We start from the raw sequence: 16,501 nt of genomic DNA, 5'->3' as shown, positions 1-16,501 counted from the left end.
AAAGGCCCTGTGGTGAGGGCAGCCTGCCCGGGGGCCAGGTGCGGACACAGATACCCAGGTCAGGGGTCAGGGGCCAGCTCAAGGGCACCTGGATCACAAGGTGGTGACATTTGGGGGTGCAGAAGGCCATCAGAGGGTGTTCCCTAGTCTCTGACCTGGGTGCAGAGGGTTCAGGGCTACGGGAAGGGAGGTAGAGTGTGTAGAAGTACCCAGGAGCTCCAGGAGAGGTGACCGGCGACAGGCCTGGAGCTCGAGACAGGATCTGAGGCTCTGGGGCGCATGGGGTCCCCTGGGGGCAGCCGACCTGTGTGCTGCAGGCCTGCCTTCTCTGCCAGAGGCCGTTGCCCAGCTTCGAGCAGTGCGGGCGGGGCACCACGGGAGAGGGAAGGCGGGCTGGGGCTCAGGGCCTCTGGTCGGCAACCCTCCTCTCCCCTTCCACCACCCCCCGCAGCATCCACAACGGGGTGATCGCCGTCTTCCAGCGTAAGGGGCTGCCCGACCAGGAGCTTTTCAGCCTGAACGAAGGTGTCCGGTGAGTGGCTGGCTGTCCCGTCGTCCGGGCCCGGGTCTGGGAGCGGTGGGAGGGCCGTGCTAGGAAGGAGAGGGGGGAGTCCCAGGCAGGCCCCCCGGTCCACCAGCCCCAGGTTCTGCCCTTAGAGCTGAGGTGGGCGGTGACCGCCCTGTAGGCTGTGACCCCAGTCATGTCCCGTGGCCTTCACACCACCCCCCCCCCCCAACTTGGCCCAGGACTGCTTTGCAGGGGAAACGGGGAGGGACTTGGGCAGTGGCTCAAGATGACGCCCACATTCCCAGCTGCCGTTGAGCATCGCGAAGGATATTTATTCTGTTAAAAGAGGAAGGACCCACCTGCCTAATGACGGGAGTTTTGTTCCCAGAAAGGCCATTACAGCCCAGTTGAACACCCCTCATTTCCTGCGAACAGTTGAGACCTGAACTCGGGTGCGGGAGCTGGGACAGACCAGTTCAAGGGCATCTGGGAAGGCCAAGGTGTTTGTCCTACCTTGTAGGGAGGAGGCTGAAGCTCAGAGAGGTCGAGAGACTTGCCCAGGGTCACACAGCTACTGCAAGGAGGCATTTCCTACCTCTGTGCTCTTTCTCCTTCCTGTCCCGGCCTGTGCCACCCTGTCCCTGCAGCCAAAGAATGTCTGGGGAAAACAGGCAGCAAACCTCCCCATCAGCTCAGGGCAGGCGTAAACGACGGACTGGGACATGGTCACCCCACCCCAACCCTGAAGGCCTAAGGTGGCCCTTCAAAGTGTTAGTCGTGTCTGACTCTTTGCAAACCCGTGGACTGTAGCCCACCAGGCTCCTCTGTCCAAGGAATTCTCCAGGCAAGAATACTGGAGCGGGTTGCCATTTCTTTCTCCAGGGGATCTTCCGCACCCAGGGATCAAACCTGGGTCTCCTTCATTGCAGGCAGATTATTTACTGTCTGAGGTACCAGGGAAGCCCATATATGTTTGGTTTTTTTAAGCTACAATTTATCCGTTTACAATGTACAGTTGAGTGTTTTTTAGTCCATTCAACAGCTTGTACAACTATCACCACTGTTTAATTCCAGGACATTTTCATCACCCCTACACCCCCCCACCCTGCCACGAAAAAGCCCAGACCCCTTAACAGTGACTCCCTATCACCTGCCCCCACCACCAGCCTCTGGGAGATTCAGTCCAATTCATCTGCCTGGGTTTGCCCGGACGTTTCCTATAAATGGAGTCACACGATGATGCACGTGGCCTTGGCGTCTGCTTCTTGCCCTCGGCCCGAGGTGCCTCCACGCCTGGGGCTCCTCTGGGCTGGAGCGGTAGCAGCGCCTCATTTCTTTTATGGCCGGGTAATACCCCATTATATGACAAACACGCCCTTTTGTCTGCCCAGTCCTGTCTTGAGGGCCGTTTGGGTGGTGTGCACCTTTCCGCTGCTGGGAGCATCCCTGTAGGAGGCCTTGCGTGGACCTCTGTTCTCATTGCTCCTGGGTCTGCACCTAAGGGTAGGGTTCGGGGTCTACACCGAACCTCGGGTCTACACTGAACCGTTTGAGGAGCTGCCCCGCCATTGCCCACAGCAGCCGCGCTGTCTTGCGTTCCTTCTCGCCATGTGCGAGGGATCGGTTTCCCCAGCTTCTCCCTGACACGTGTTACAGCCCAGGGCCTTGATTCTAACAGCGCTGGGGTGGGTGTTGGGGTCTGGGTTGAGTTCCCCTGGTGACTGACAGTGGTCAGTCTTCCCCTGACCTGACCAATAACGTCTTCCCCCGCGTTATCAGCCACTCGTCTATCTTGGAGAAGCATCTAGCCACATCCTCCGGGCTCTGGGCCGAGGGGGTTGGTCCCCCGCTGCAGGCAGTCCCCACCCCACCCCCCACGCTCACCAGCACCGTGGGGTCTCTGACTCCTGCCCCCCACCCACCACCCCCACAGGCAGCTGCTGAAGACGGAGCTGGGGTCCTTCTTCACGGAGTACCTGCAGGTGGGTGCGCTCTGCTCGCCGTCCGGCCCGGGGGCGCTTCCTGAGTGGGCCGGAAGGGACGGGGTGGAAGGGGGGTGTCTGCCTGGCCGTGACTCGGCTTCCCCAGCCAGCCAGCTCGGGTTGTCGGGGGCGGTTACGCGATCAGAGGCAGGTGAGGACTCAGAGCCCCGCCTGGCGTGGGGCTGAAGGTCACTTGTGTGGTGGCTGGCCCGCCTCTTCCTGGAAGATCAGGGTTGGTCCCCAGAGCCCACGCTCGTCATCTACAAGCCCGGGGCCATGTCACCCCGAGCCGCGTGGTGACAGTTGTCGGCGTGGCGCCCGCGTCACCAAGGTCACCGTTTCCCAGGTGCTGCAGAAGCCACAGGCCTGCAAAGACAGGGAGCACACTGGACCCCGGGGCCCCTGAGGTCGCACAGGCAGGAGGGCCGAGGTGGTGCAGGCAGGGGTCTGCTCTTGCAGGCTCAGGTGCCCAGCCCCACCGCCCGCAGGAGAGGGGAGGTCAGAACCAGCCTGGGCTCCTTCCCATCCTGTGGGCTTAGGGTTGGTTTTTTAACTTAGCAGCTGTATTGAGGTGTAAAGTGATGCATTGCACGGCCTGTCCACTGAAAAGTGTGCATTTCAGTGGTGGTCAGCATACTCACAGCTCTTCTCGGGGGGACAGACAGCTGTCCCCACTGTCTGATCCCAGGGCTTTTTTGTCACCCCAAAGGGAGACCCTGTATTCACACGCCCTTCCCCTCTCCCCACAGCCCCAGGCCACCGCTAATCTATTTTCTGTCTGGATTCGCCTGTGTGGACATTTCACATCAGTGGGATTGCATAGCCCCGTGGCCTTTTACCCTGGCCTCTCTCACTGAGCACAGCGTTTTCGAGATTCAGCCACGTTGTGCCTGTGTCAGAACCTCGTCTTCCTTTTTTACGGCCAAGTAATGTTGCCTCGTGGGCCGGGACTGTTCATCGGTCCTTGGCCCCGGATCGTTTCCGCTCTCTGGCTGCTCCAGCTGTTAAGCGAAGACCTCGTGGTGTCGCTGGAGGGAGGTTCAGGGGGCTGCCCTGTGAGCCTCAGGTGGACGGCGGCCACGCTCACTCAGTCCTTCGGTCACGGGGCCCCTCTTGCCTGAAAGACCCTCCTTCCACCTGGGGTTCAGGGGTGCCCACCTGCTCAGCCTGGAGCAGGAGCCCCCAGCCTGGCCCATCTTTGGGGGGCAGGTTGGGGGTTCCTTACCCCCTTCTGTCTCAGGACAACCTGGTTGGGTCAGTCACCCGTGTCCACTAGGAGAGCCGAGGTCCCAGCTCTGGAGCAGGCAGGCTGTGGGTCGTCAGCCTACCCCTCTGGGCCTTGGCTGCCTGCTGGGAAGTGTTGGGGGCCCCAGGTCCCCCTCCGGGGCGGTGACGGCATCTCCACGTGTGCCTTGCAGAACCAGCTGCTGACGAAAGGCATGGTGATCCTGCGAGACAAGATCCGCTTCTACGAGGGTGAGTCTGGTGGCCTCGGGGCCAGGAGCGGGTGCCAGCTATGCTGCTTGAGGGCGTGACTCCTGGGCACCCTGGCTTCACCTGGGCACCACCTGGGGCTCTGGGGAGGTGGGGTGACCCTCCCGGGCGAGGGGCTCAGTGGGGCAGGAGTGATGCCAAGATTGTGGCGCCAAGATCTGATCTTGGGAAGGAACCTTGATGGGGCCCCGTGGGAAGGAACCTTCATGGGGGCCCTGGAGGTCTGAGGGATGTTGGGTAGAAGGCCTATGCTTCACCTCACGGCCCACGAGGCCCTCTGACCCCCGTGAACCCCGTCCCAGCAGCCTGGGAGAACCCCCATCAGGATCTTTGAGGACCAGAGGGGGAGTGGTCTAGACCTGGGACGCGGCAGAGCGGGGAGCCCCCGGCTTGAGGAGCAGCTGACCTGGGCTCCCAGCCAAGGTTTGGGGCCCCTTGAGGCCTCTGGGTCATTGTACCCATTTTATAGCTGGGGTCAGGGCAGCAGTGGCCCTCAATTCACCCAGAACCACAGTGCAGGTAAGAGGTGGAGGTGGGATTGGAACCCAGGGCATCCGAGTCCAGCACATATCCCCTTTGCCCTTTCAGGGATCAGGCCAGGAGTGACAGCTGGCCTCTCTGCCCACGGCGGCCCTCAGCGAGGAGAGGGAGGCTCCTGACTGGGCCGAGAGCTCTGAAAGGACAGGCCGAGTCCTGGAAACCTTGGGCTCCCCCATGTCCATGTTTGTGGGCTGGCGGGTGACAAATGCAGTGCATGCCTCCCGGTAGGGGTGACTTGGCGTAGAGATAAATCGGGTTATGCAGAGAACCCAGCTCAGGCTGATTATGTGCTGTTGCGGGCCTGCTGTGTGCCCCGCCCCATGCGGGGCAGGCCCCTCTGTGCCAGACCCAAGCCCCACACACACTCTCCTTTGCTGGACTCATCCCAGGAGCTTCCATCGCCCAACTCCTGGGTCACCCAACAGACCCATGCAGAATGTTCCATCGTTGTCACTGAACCTTGGGGACACTGAGGCACAGAGGGGCTGAGTCACTCGCCCGGGCTACACAGCCCCTCCCTGGCAGCCCGGCACCCAAATCGGCACTCCTCTCTCTGCTGCTCTGGGTTCCCCCTCGCGTCCTCACTGACCCTGGAAAGCAAGGGCCTTAGCCCATTTCACAGAGGTGGAGACTGAGGCCTGGGGGGCTCAGCATTACCTCAGAGCTGTGTCCTGTGTTCCTTCTGCACCAGCTCTGCGTCTGTCGGGTGGAAGCGGTCAAGGCAGGAGCCTGAGAAGGGCCGTGAGAACCGCAGACATGGGGACAGGAGGCACAGGCCACTGGGGATCGGGTCAGGCTTCCTGGAGGAGGTGGCACCTGAGCCACCAGGAGGATTTGCTGGTGGAGGGGGCCCTCCCACACGCCTCTCCTGACTCGGCACATTCCAGCAGTGCCTGCCCTCCCACCAGCTCCGGCCCAGGGGAGCCGGGCCCTTTGGAGAAGAGGCGCTTTGTGCAGCTTGGTGGAGTCTTGCCCGTGGTGGCCGTGGCCGCCAGGCCACCCAGCAGGGAGCACTAACCCCATCCAACCTCCCCTGGCCTCGGGGACAGGCACAGAGCCCCAGGCTGGGGGCCAGAGGGCCCGGCCTCCAATCCCCAGCCAGCCACAGACACGTCGTTTCCCTCTGTCCCCACCTCGGCGCTGGGGGTCAGACGGGCTCCATCAGTGCCCTCACTACAGGTCAGGCCCCGGGGGGCCTCCGGGGAGCTGGAGGTGGACCTGGGCCCTGCCTGGCAGGGGCTCACAGCCTGGCTGGGCACACAGACGTGGCCACACAGCGACAGTCCAATGTGATTGGTGTCAGGAGGAAGGGAGGCCCTGGGGAAGGGAGGGTTGGCTCCACCTGGCAGTCAGGGAGGGCTGCATGGAGTCAGGCCTTGAAACATGGTCTTTTCAGGAGGACATGTGGCCTCCTTCAGCCCATGCAGCGGCAACAAGGGCCCAGCCACACCCCGAAGGGCAGCCTTGGGAACCCACCCCACCCCACCGCTTCTACCCCAGTTTAATCCCCAAAGACTGCTCCCTGTGGCCAGCCATGTCCGCAGCCCACGCCTCTGCTGGGAGGCCAGCACCCCACTTGGGGCAGCCCCATGACCTTGCCACCTACCCACTCCAGCCTCCAGTGAGGCCTTGAACGTTGTTCCCAAGCAGACTGATTCCTGGAAATGTGGGAAGCCCGCAGCAGCCTTGAAATGGCGGCCTCCCTCCAGGGAACACATTCAAGGTGACAGTTCCATGGACTCAGCTGCAGCTGGGGTCATTTCTCAGCAGGCAGACACTCAGGGTCTCTGAGGGGTGCCCCGGGGTCTTGCGTAGGCTCCAGGCCTTGGACTCGGCCTTGTCCTGCAGGAATCCCGGCCTGTTAGAGGTCAGGCCACCCACCTCCACTGCAGTGACCCTCACGTGCGCACCTCTGAGCCCCTGCGGTGGCCTTTCCAGCTGCCCTGGGGCCACTCGCTGCCTCCGGCCGAGACCCGAGCCGAAGTCAGCTTGGCCCGTCTCTGTCTCAGGGCCCTGCACGATCAAACCAGAGGAAGGAAGGCAGGCAGGCTGACCAAACCCCCATCCCAGAACCGGCTCAAGGGCTGTCCAGGCCCTGCTGAGTGGCCACGAACCACACAGGCCCACCAGTCAGCGTCAGGCTAACAGCGAGCGCCTGCTGTGTGGCAGCACTCAGCCTACTGAGCGCGGACGCATGGATCATGCCCATTTCACAGAGGACCACGCTGAGGCTTGGGCTGATGGGGCCCCCCCGGGGCCGGGTTTAACGCCACGTGCTTGCCTCACCGCTGACAGCCCCAGTGCCCCCCGCCCCCAGCCCCCGGGCGGCAGAGCGCCCAGCCAAGAGTTGGGGCCGAGCCTCCTGACCCCTGATCTGCATGCGGCTCCGCCCGGGCCCACGCTCGGTTTTAACAAGATATCCTTTCCGCTGCGTTTCCGCCAGACTCCCGCCTGGCGCACGCCCAGGGCCGCCCCACGGCCGCCCGGGAACTGAGCCGCCTTTCTTCTCGCCGGCGACGGCGGGGACCTCAAGGGACCTTTGTGTGCAGTCCAAGCTCCTCGGGATGGGCACCCACCATCCTGGGTTCCATGCAGCCTGCTGTGGGGCCCCCGGGGAAGACCAGGAGCTGGCCACCAGGCAGACGGGTCATATGCAGAGACCCCTCCTCCCCCTGGTCACCCTCCCCCCGCCAGGCTGCCCTCTCGGAGCCTGGCACCTCCACAGACCAGGGGACCTTACAGGTTGGGGGGAGACCCCCAGAATGCAGGCAAACGGAACCAAAAAGGCAAGGGCCCTTCACCAACCTGGTTCCCAGGGAAACCTCCAGGAGCCAGGCGTGGGTGGTGTGGTCTGGGAGGCTGGCCAACCTGCAGTCTGCGGCCCTGGCCACTCGGCTTCCAGGGACACCCACCCACCACGCCCGTGTGTCCCTAGCCAACAGCTGGTCTGGCTTCCCGGTGGGGGTCCCGGCCAGCAGCAGAGGCCTCAGCGACACACCTCGGCAGCCTGCTTGCCCTGAGCCGGCAGCCTCACCCCGGCTGTCCGCTTGTTCCAGGAAGAAGCGCTGAGGATTCAGCACTTGGCATTTCCTGGGGACGCCCAGAGCCGGGGGGCCCCTCAGAGTGTCCCTCCCCTGGGGGTCTGTCCACCCTGTGGCTGGCGTCGCTCCTTCCCGTCGTCCAAATGTCCGCTTCCCACACATCTGCCTCTGTGGTTTCTGTGCCGAGGGTGTCAGCGCACCAGGCAAAACCCTCCTGAATCAGCTTGGCTAGCACCTCCTCCAGGAACCGTCCCTGCCTGACTCCCTCCTACCTGGGACAGGTTTCAGCTGCTGAAGGCCGTCATCCTTGCTCCCCTGGTCCCACCCTAGGCAGCCCCAGGTGGCGGGGACACGGGTCCTGGAGGGAGAGACCCTCTCCGAAGCCCAGCTCTTCATCTGCCTGGTGGGGTCACTCCCCACCCCCCCGCCCCCCAGCCAGGATTGCTGCTGTTTGTCTGTGGTGGGACTTGGGCAGTTCAGGGCTCAGCTGAGTCCCTGGTGCCAGGCCTGGCACAGTGTAGGTGCCCTGAGAGTGTCTGTTGGGGGAGACAGACAGACAAGGGGTCGGGCGGCAGTGGATGAGACCAGGGTGTGAGTGGAGCACGCGGTGGCTTGTGTGTGGCGGAAACAGGAACACGCACCCCCCACCCCCTTACCCTCTCTGCCCCAGGCCCTGCTTTGGTTTCCTTCTATCAGCTTTGGGAGCAGAGTATTAACAGCTCCCCCATCCGGGCCTTTATTTTTTTTGGCTGCACCGTAGTTTGCAAATTTTGGTTCCTCAACCAGGGATCGAACCCACACCCCCTGCAGTGGGAACACGGCGTCCTATGCCCTGGGCCACAGGGAAACCCCCAAGTCCCACTGTTTTCGTGGGGAAACTGAGGCACCAGGAGGAGAAGCAGGGGGTCCCGGCTCCAGAGCCCCGCGTCAACTCCAGGGACCGCGTCCTCCCCTGGGTGCGAGGAGGCGATGTGTGACCTGGGAAGACAGGAAGTGTCTGCCGGCGCCCTTGGGGTGGTGGTGACGGTCCCCGTGCCCACAGGACAGAAGCTGCTGGACTCGCTGGCGGAGACCTGGGACTTCTTCTTCAGCGACGTGCTGCCCACCCTGCAGGCGGTCTTCTACCCCGTACAGGTCAGCGGCCGGGCCTGGGGGTGGGCGCCCCTCCGCGCTCCTGGGCCGTCTGCGCCTGCACACATCGAGATGGACGGAAGGCAGCCCCCTCCCCGGGACCCCAGGAAGCCCTGAGCGATGCTCAGCAGCCCACACGCAGGAGGGGTCTCTGTGTGTGTGACGGTCACCCCTCCCTCTCCCGAGGAAGCCACGTGGGACCCTTTCTCCTTGGAACAAGAGTCATCTGGGGAGGAGGGCAGGGTGGACCGGGGCCTGGGGGTCACGGGTCCACCCCGGTGTCTGCGGGCTCTTGGTGACAGCGGCGGCCGCGTGTCTGCAGGGCAAGGAGCCGTCTGTGCGCCAGCTGGCCCTGCTGCACTTCCGGAACACCATCACCCTGGGCGTGAAGCTGGAGGACGCGCTGGCTCGGGCCCACGCCCGAGTGCCCCCCGCCATCGTGCAGATGCTGCTGGTGCTGCAGGTGGGTGGGGCCCCGGGCGCCGGGCAGGCTCCCCGGGGACAGCCCGAGTCTCTGACCTCGTCCACGTGAGACCCACCAAGCGGGGACCCTCAGGAAGAACCTGGGAGGGAGAGGAGGCAGCCAGGGCAGAGGGGGAGGCCGGCCTGGGACCCCACGGGGAGCCGGGGTGTGTGGACAGTGTCCCCGGGGGGCAGCGGGGCCGGGCCTTAACAGGCCCCCATCCCGCGCTGGGGCTGGGGACCACCGCCTCCCGCTCCCCACAGCAATTCCAGACCTTCCTGTTGGACCTTTCTGCAGACTGCCGCACCCCGCGGTGAGCTCAGCTCCCTACAGTGAGCCGGCTGACCTCGCCGTCACAGGTCGGGGGGAGCACCGTCAGCCACCCCACTTGACAGGCTCCCAGGGAAAGGAGAGTCCTTGCTTGCCCGAGGCTGACGGGCTCCAAACCCAGCTCACTGTTCTGAACCCACACACGCACGTGCGAGCCTCCTAAATTAGGGTCTGTGAGGCTGGTCACTGGGGAGCCCCAGGGCAGCTGGTTGAAGACTGCAGAGCAAGGAAGGGGCTGATGAACCTGGAGGGCTGAAGGGTCCAGGGGCTGCTCTTGGTGGGAACTGGTGGTCGTCCTGGCAGTGAAGTAGGGTGCCAGGCCTGCAGTCGGGATTCCAGGGGGTTCTAGGTCCAACCTGGCTGGGTTTCTGTTGATGAGCGGGGCTGTTGATCTAATTTTCTGTTGAAGGCGGGAGAAGGGGGCAACAGAGGATGAGATGGTTGGGTGGCATCACCGACTTGATGAACATGAGTTTGAGCAAGCTCCGGGAGTTGGTGATGGGCAGGGAGGCCTGGCATGCCGCAGTCCGGGGGGGCACAAAGAGTGGGACACGACTGAGGGACTGAACTGAACTGGCGGGGATGCCCCAGGTGGGGGCGGGGCAGGGAGCAGCTGGAGGGACTTCGCATCTCTTGGCCTGTTTCCTCATCTGTGTGATGGAGTGGGACCACCTCCCTGGGGGGAAAGCTCAAGGATGATGGGAAGAAACCAGTGCCGAGTCCTCCATGGTGCTTGCTCTTGAGGGCAGGAAGTGACGACGCTGGGATTTCCAGCCAAGGAATAGGGCATCACCTTGATCCCAGGCTTCCCTAGTGGCTCAGTTGGTAAAGAATCTGCTTGCAATGCAGGAGACCTGGGTTCGATCCCTCGGTTGGGAAGATTCCCTGGAGAAGGGAACAGCAACCCACTCCAGTATTCTTGCCTGGAAAATCCCATGGACAAAGGAGCCAGGCGGGCTACAGTCTGTGGAATCGCAAAGAGTCAGACGTGACTGTGGGACTAACTTTCATGGATTTTTTGATCCCAGGAGGGCTTCCCTGGTGGCTCAGATGGTAAAGCGTCTGCCTGCAGAGCGGGAGACCCGGGTTCAATCCCTGGGTTGGGAAGATCCCCTGGAGGAGGAAATGGCAACCCACTGCAGTATTCTTGCCTGGAGAATCCCATGGACAGAGTAGCTTGGCAGGCTATAGTCCTCGGGGTGGCAAAGAGTCGGACAGGACTGAGCCACTTCACTTGGATCCCAGGAGCAGCCCCTGGGTGGGGGCCGGGCCGGCCCAGGGCAGCGCTGACCCCTGCTGGTCCCTATGCCTCGTGCAGCTTCTGGGCTTGGGCCGGTTTTCCCCCAGCATTGTCCTGCCCCGCCTGGCTGCCTGGTCAGCGTGTGTTGAGGGCCTACTGTGTTCTCTAAGCACAGAGTTCCCCGGTCTACTGAGCTCCACGTGTAGAGTCACAGTTCCTTCTCATGGGGCCCCGGAAGCTGAAGAGCAGTCGTGTCTGACCCTTTGCAACCCCACGGACTGTAGCCCGCCAGGCCCCTCTGTCCATGGGGATTCTCCAGGCAAGAGTACTGGAGTGGGTTGCCATGCCCTTCAGGAGATCTTCCCGACCCAGGGACTGAGCCCGGGTCTCCCACACGGCGGCAGATTCTTTACTGTCCGAGCCACCGGGGGAGAAGCCCTGCATCTGAGCTCACCCAAGTAACGCAGCCCCGGGGCCCCGTTTCCTCACTGTGCGGTGGGGAGCAGAGACCAGGCTTCACAAACAAGTCCTGGGGATGAAGGGACACACGGTTTGTGCAACGGCCAGCATAGCTCAGCGGTTAACATCCTCACCCACGGCGCTGTGGTTGGGGGCGGGGACAGTTCCTCCATGTTCATCTGGATGACTTCTGGGGGCATCCGTAGGGCTTCCCAGGCGGCTCAGTGGTGAAGAATCCACCTGCCAATGCATGTCCAATCCTTGAGTCGGGCTGTAGCCCGCCAGGCTCCTCTGTCCGTGGGGTCGCAAAGAGTTGGACACAGCTGAGCACACATCACTATGGCGTCTGTGATAAGATGTTCCTTCTTTCATTTCTTTGTTTTGTCTGTTTATTTGTGGGGATTTTTGTTTATTTGTTTTGGGTTGGGTTTTGCCATGCAGAACCTTAGTGCCCCAACCAAGGACTGAACCCATGCCTCCTGCTTTGAAAGCACAGAGTTTTAACCACTGGACCCACCAGGGAAGTCCTCCCCTCTTTCATTTCTGATATTAGTCATTTTTATCTTCTCTTTTGTTCTTCAGTAGCTTGGCTAGAGGCTGGTGGATTTTATTGATCTTTTCACAGCTTTTGGTTTTGTTGGTTTTCTATACCCATTTTTGTTTTCCATTTCACTGACTTCTGCTCTATTTCTTTTTTCCTGCTTACCTTGCATTGAGCTTGTGCTTCTGTTTCTAGTTTCCTAGGGTGGAAGCTTAGACGATTGATTTTAGACATTTAATTTTCTAATGTATCCATTCAGTATTTTCAGTTTCCCCCTAAGTGCTGCTTTTGATGCAGCCTATAAATTTGGATGTCACATTTTCATTTATTTCAAAATATTTAAGAATAGGTCTTGAGATTTCTTCTTTGACCCATGTGTTATTTAGAAGTGAGTTGTTTAATCTCCGTGTATCTGGAGATTATCAGTTATTCTGTTTCTGGTTTGGTTCTTCTGTGGTCTGAGAGTAGACATTGATTTCTGTCATTAGAGATGTGTCGAGGTGTGTTTTATGGCCCAGAGTATGGTCTGTTTTAGAGAATATTCCGTGTGAGCTTGAGAAGAATGTGGATTCTGCTGTTGGACGAAGCTGTCCATAGATGCCGATTGTATCGGCTGACTGATGGTGTTGCTGAGTCCGTCTGAGTCCTTCCTGGTTTCCTCTGCTGGATCTATTTCCGAGAGCAGTGCTGGAGTCTCTAGCTGTGGGAATGGATTTCTCTGCTTCTCCTTGCAGCCCCATCACTTTTGGCCTCCGTAGTTTCCTGTTCTGTTGTTAGGTGTGTACACTTTAGGGATTGTTGTATCAACTGGGAGAATCAACCTCTTTATTGTTAGCTAATGATCTTCCTTATTCCTGCCAAATTTCTTTGGTCTGAAGTTGGTCGTGTCTGAAATGGCTTCTCCTGCTGTGGTCGGTGAGCTGTTACCCCGTATAATCTCCTGCATTCCCTCGCTTCTCGTCTGTGTGTGTCTTTGTCCTTTAAGTGGCTTTCTTCTAGGCAGCGTAGAGCTGGTTCTGTTCCTGTTTGAACCGTCGTTTAACGTTAACCTGCGTGTGTCTTGTTTCTTAACTGCTGCCAGTCCTTTGAGAATGATCCATTCATTCGGAAACATCCTGCATTCAGCAGCGCTCACTAAATCCTGCTGTGTGCCCAGCCCTCTGCCGGGGCTGCTGAGGACCCAGAGCTTGCCCCCCGACAGCTCACAGCTGGGTGGGCAAGACCAAGGCTGTCCTGTGGGCAGCCTCATTCCTCAGGCCTTGGTTCCAATGAAACGGGAGCAGGTGGAGAGCCCTTCAAAGCTCCGAGTGAGGGGAGGTGTTGCGCGGAGCTGGATGGGACCCAGCAGTGCGGGAGGGGGATGGATGGTGCTATCGGATGGACGGGGCTTGACCGCCCAGCTTGGATGCAGACCTGAGCCTGGGCCTGGCCCCTGGGGGCAGCCTTGCCTGCCTGCAGTGCTCCGTGGGACAAGTGGATGGGTGGCGGGGGTGGGGGGCAGCGATGAGCTTGGCCCCCGGGACTGCCCAGAGCCTCTGGGAAGCCAGCTCACAGAAGGGGATACGCAGCTGTCCAGGGTGGGGGTTCAGGGTACCTGGCCTGATTTGGCCTCAGAGCCTTTTCCACGGACATCGCAGCCTCCCAGGCACATCGGCTGCTGTGTGCAGCGGGCCCCCACGAGGGCGTTGAAGCAGGAAGCCACTCAGAGGTTCCAACTGGAGAGACGCCTGGAAAGGGAGGGTGCAGTGGCCCCTGCCGTGGGGGCCAGGGCTGGAGAGGGGGTGGATCGGGCCGTTCGTGGTGGCCTCTGAGCTGCGCCCGGCTGGGCTGGGAGGCAGGGGACAGGCTGAGCAGTGACCTTGCCGCCCCCTCCCTCTCACAGGGCGTGCACGAGTCCCGGGGCGTGACGAAGGACTACCTGCGCCTGGAGACGCTGATCCAGAAGGTGGTGTCGCCCTACCTGGGCACCTACGGCCTCTACTCTGGCGAGGGGGCCTTCACGCACTCCTGCATCCTGGGTAGGGGTCGCCTGGGCCTGGGGTGGAGGGCGGGGTGGCCCCTGGCCCCATCCACACCTCTGCCTGGGAACCCGGCCTCCGGTGAAAGGCCACACCGAACCAGAGGTGCAGACGCAGCAGGTCTGCCCCGAGTACCCACCGGCCGTGTGACGAGCAGGTCACTGGGCACATGGGTGGGTCGCCTGGGGGTCCCTCCTTTAAAGGCTGCCCTGGTGGGCAGACAGCATTAGTGGCGTTGCCGTGGCTCCTCTGAGAGCCCCCCAGAGGCCCGCAGATCCCCCACAGAAGTCACGTCCGTGCTCAGTCCTGGGGCCAGGGTTTTGCAAGGACCCAGCACATGCAGTGACCCAGAGCCCAAGAAATCCCAGCTTGTTTGGGGGCTCCCGGGGGGTGTGAAGGGGTTATGGGGTGGCCGTCCTGGGGCTGCCTGGCCCCGTTGGTTCAGGCAGCAGTGTCAGCTTGGCACCTGCTGAGTGCCAACGTCTGCTCTTGGTCCTGAGGTCCAGGGGGGTCCACACCCCACTGTCAAGGGTGCTTGCCACCAGGGGAGGCAGAGCAGTGAGGAAACCATCCCTAGATGAGTGCCCAGGGTGACCCCTGCCAGGTGACATGAGGTGACCCACGCCATGGGCGAGGAGCTCAGGAAAGGCCAGGCGGGGGCCTCAAGGGCAGGGAGGACCCAGGCCTGAGATGAGGAACATCAAGAGGACCCCGGGGCCAGCTGTAGGAGAGTTCATCTCTCGTCCAGAGGGCCCACCCACCTGCAGGTCTGAAACGTGCCCAGCGGCATGCCTCTGCTCAGGTGGGCCCCAGCAGCTGGAGGAGAGCTTTGAGCCGCCCGGGACCCCGAGACCCCTGCCAGGCCAGGAGGGAGCCTGTCTCCTGTGGTCCAGGAACGGCCCCTGGGCCGCTGGCCACGCTCAGCCCTGCTCCCTAGCGGTGGCTGCGTGGAACCGCAGGCCCTGAGCGGAGCGGGGCGGGGTGGGGGGAGAAGCCTGAGCCCCGGCCCCGATGGCCGTCCTCCCCTATCCCGGGGTCTCCCCCGCCCCGACGCTCAGAATAAACCCCAGCCCTGCCCTTATCCGCTGCCCCAAAGGAGCATCTACCGCTGCCAGAGCCGTGGCCCCCAAAAGGGGATTCTAGCCTTCCCCCTCCCCACACACAGTAGGACTGCAGCTCTGAGGGTAGGGGCTCTGTCTGCCTAGGAAAGTGCTGGCGCGTAGCAAGTGCTTGGGCCTGGTGACTTCCCGCGGGTGGGGACGTGTGCAAACGGGCGATTCCGTCGAGCCCCGCCCCGTCCAGGCCGAGGGGGCCGGCCCCGCCAAGGATGGCCACAGGGTCTGCTGGGGCGGAGCCCCGACTGCCCTGCCTGGAGCGGCCGCCGGGTGCAGAGCCCGGCGCGCGGTGGGTGCGGGAGCCCGGGCTGCCCCGCGCCTGGCCGGCCGTGCCTGATGACGCCCTCTCCCTCCGTCTCCGCAGAGAAGCACTACCTGCGGCGCTCCCGCTCGGGGGACGTCCTGGCCAAGAACCCGGTGGTGCGCTCCAAGAGCTACAACACGCCGCTGCTGAACCCCGTGGCGGAGCATGAGGCCGAGGGCGCGGCGGCGGGCGGCGCGGGCATCCGGCGGCACTCCGTCTCCGAGATGACGTCCTGCCCCGAGCCCCAGGGCTTCGCCGACACGTCCGGCCCGGGGCCCGCCGGCGCCTTCGGCACCTCCCCGTCGTCGCCCCCGTCGGGGCCCTGCCCCAGCAGACTGTACCCGCCGGCCCAGCCCCCCAAGCCCGGTCCGGGCGCGGCCCGCGGCTCCCCGGCCTCCTCCAGCCCCGAGAACCTGGTCGACCAGATCCTGGAATCGGTCGACTCGGATTCGGAGGGGATCTTCATTGACTTTGGCCGGGGCGGCGGCTCGGGCACGTCTGAGTTTGAGGGAGCCGGGGGCCGGCAGAGCGTCGTGTGATTCCGGCCTGGCGATTCTACCGACCCGGCGTGTGTGTGCGGTGCGTGAGCGCGAGCGTTTTCTACTCTCCCGTCTGGACCCCTGTCGACCTCGGCCACTTTGGCCTTAATGTCTTTGTCAGAAAGACTGTTGCCACCCCCTAGATTACCCCCCAACCCCCGGCACCTTTGTTCTGGGGCGTCGGGGACCCAGCAGGTGCCCAGCCTTGCGTGTGTGTCTGGGCATGGCCCGCACCCCAGCCCTCCAGCGTCCACACCACGGAGACTGTGAACCCCTCAGCTTGGCCAGGCCCCTGGAGAGACCCCAGGGGGGGTGGCTGACCCACCTTCCCTCTGCCACTTGCCTGGGGCCACAGCGAGACCACCTGTACACCACCCTTCCCCAGACCCTCCAAGCAGCCTGCCCCCGCTCTGCCCGGGGCGGCCATGGGCAGGGGTCGGGTGGAATAAAACCTGTCTACCTGTCTCCTGAGCTGTGTCTGCGACGCCTGGCCCCACAGACTTCCTTGCAGGGTCCTCAGCCCCAGGCCACTCACCAGCTCACCAGGGCCTCCCCTTCCTGTTCTTGGAGGGGGCAGGTTCCCCAGGTCGAGGTGAGGGGAGACCCGTGTCCCATTCCAAGGGCTCCCCTCTCGTGGAGTCAGTTTTTGGTTGGAGGTGAGGGCTGGGTGACGTACGAGCAGATAACAGGATGGACCCAGAGCAGGTGTGATGGGTACTGCCACTCAGATCCTGGAGGCAGGCGTCAGCCCCTGAGGGTCTGCACGCAGAGCTCTCCGTGAGGACGAGTGTCTCCT

At 62.5% G+C, this 16,501-nt stretch overlaps 1 protein-coding gene across 3 annotated transcripts in view; it reads left to right on the top strand.

Annotated features, from left to right (window-relative positions):
- The window catches only part of PRR5 (proline rich 5), a 51,046-nt gene extending 34,870 nt beyond the window's left edge, over positions 1–16,176 (top strand). For 2 of the 3 annotated variants that reach the window (XM_061124357.1, XM_061124355.1), the window contains 7 exons: positions 452–532; positions 2,442–2,490; positions 3,909–3,966; positions 8,608–8,699; positions 9,019–9,159; positions 13,612–13,747; positions 15,227–16,176. In XM_061124357.1, the coding sequence (XP_060980340.1) occupies positions 452–532; positions 2,442–2,490; positions 3,909–3,966; positions 8,608–8,699; positions 9,019–9,159; positions 13,612–13,747; positions 15,227–15,705 (1,036 nt within the window). In that variant the 3' untranslated portion in view covers positions 15,706–16,176. Of the gene's footprint in view, positions 1–451; positions 533–2,441; positions 2,491–3,254; positions 3,417–3,908; positions 3,967–8,607; positions 8,700–9,018; positions 9,160–13,611; positions 13,748–15,226 lie in introns of those variants that run through there. The other variant, XM_061124356.1, reaches the window with a different exon arrangement.
- The last annotated feature ends 325 nt before the right edge of the window (positions 16,177–16,501 follow it).

This window comes from Dama dama, chromosome 22 (genome assembly GCF_033118175.1).
Source record: "Dama dama isolate Ldn47 chromosome 22, ASM3311817v1, whole genome shotgun sequence".
Taxonomy (NCBI): Eukaryota; Metazoa; Chordata; class Mammalia; order Artiodactyla; family Cervidae; genus Dama; species Dama dama.
This window is presented reverse-complemented; position numbering and strand designations above follow the sequence as displayed.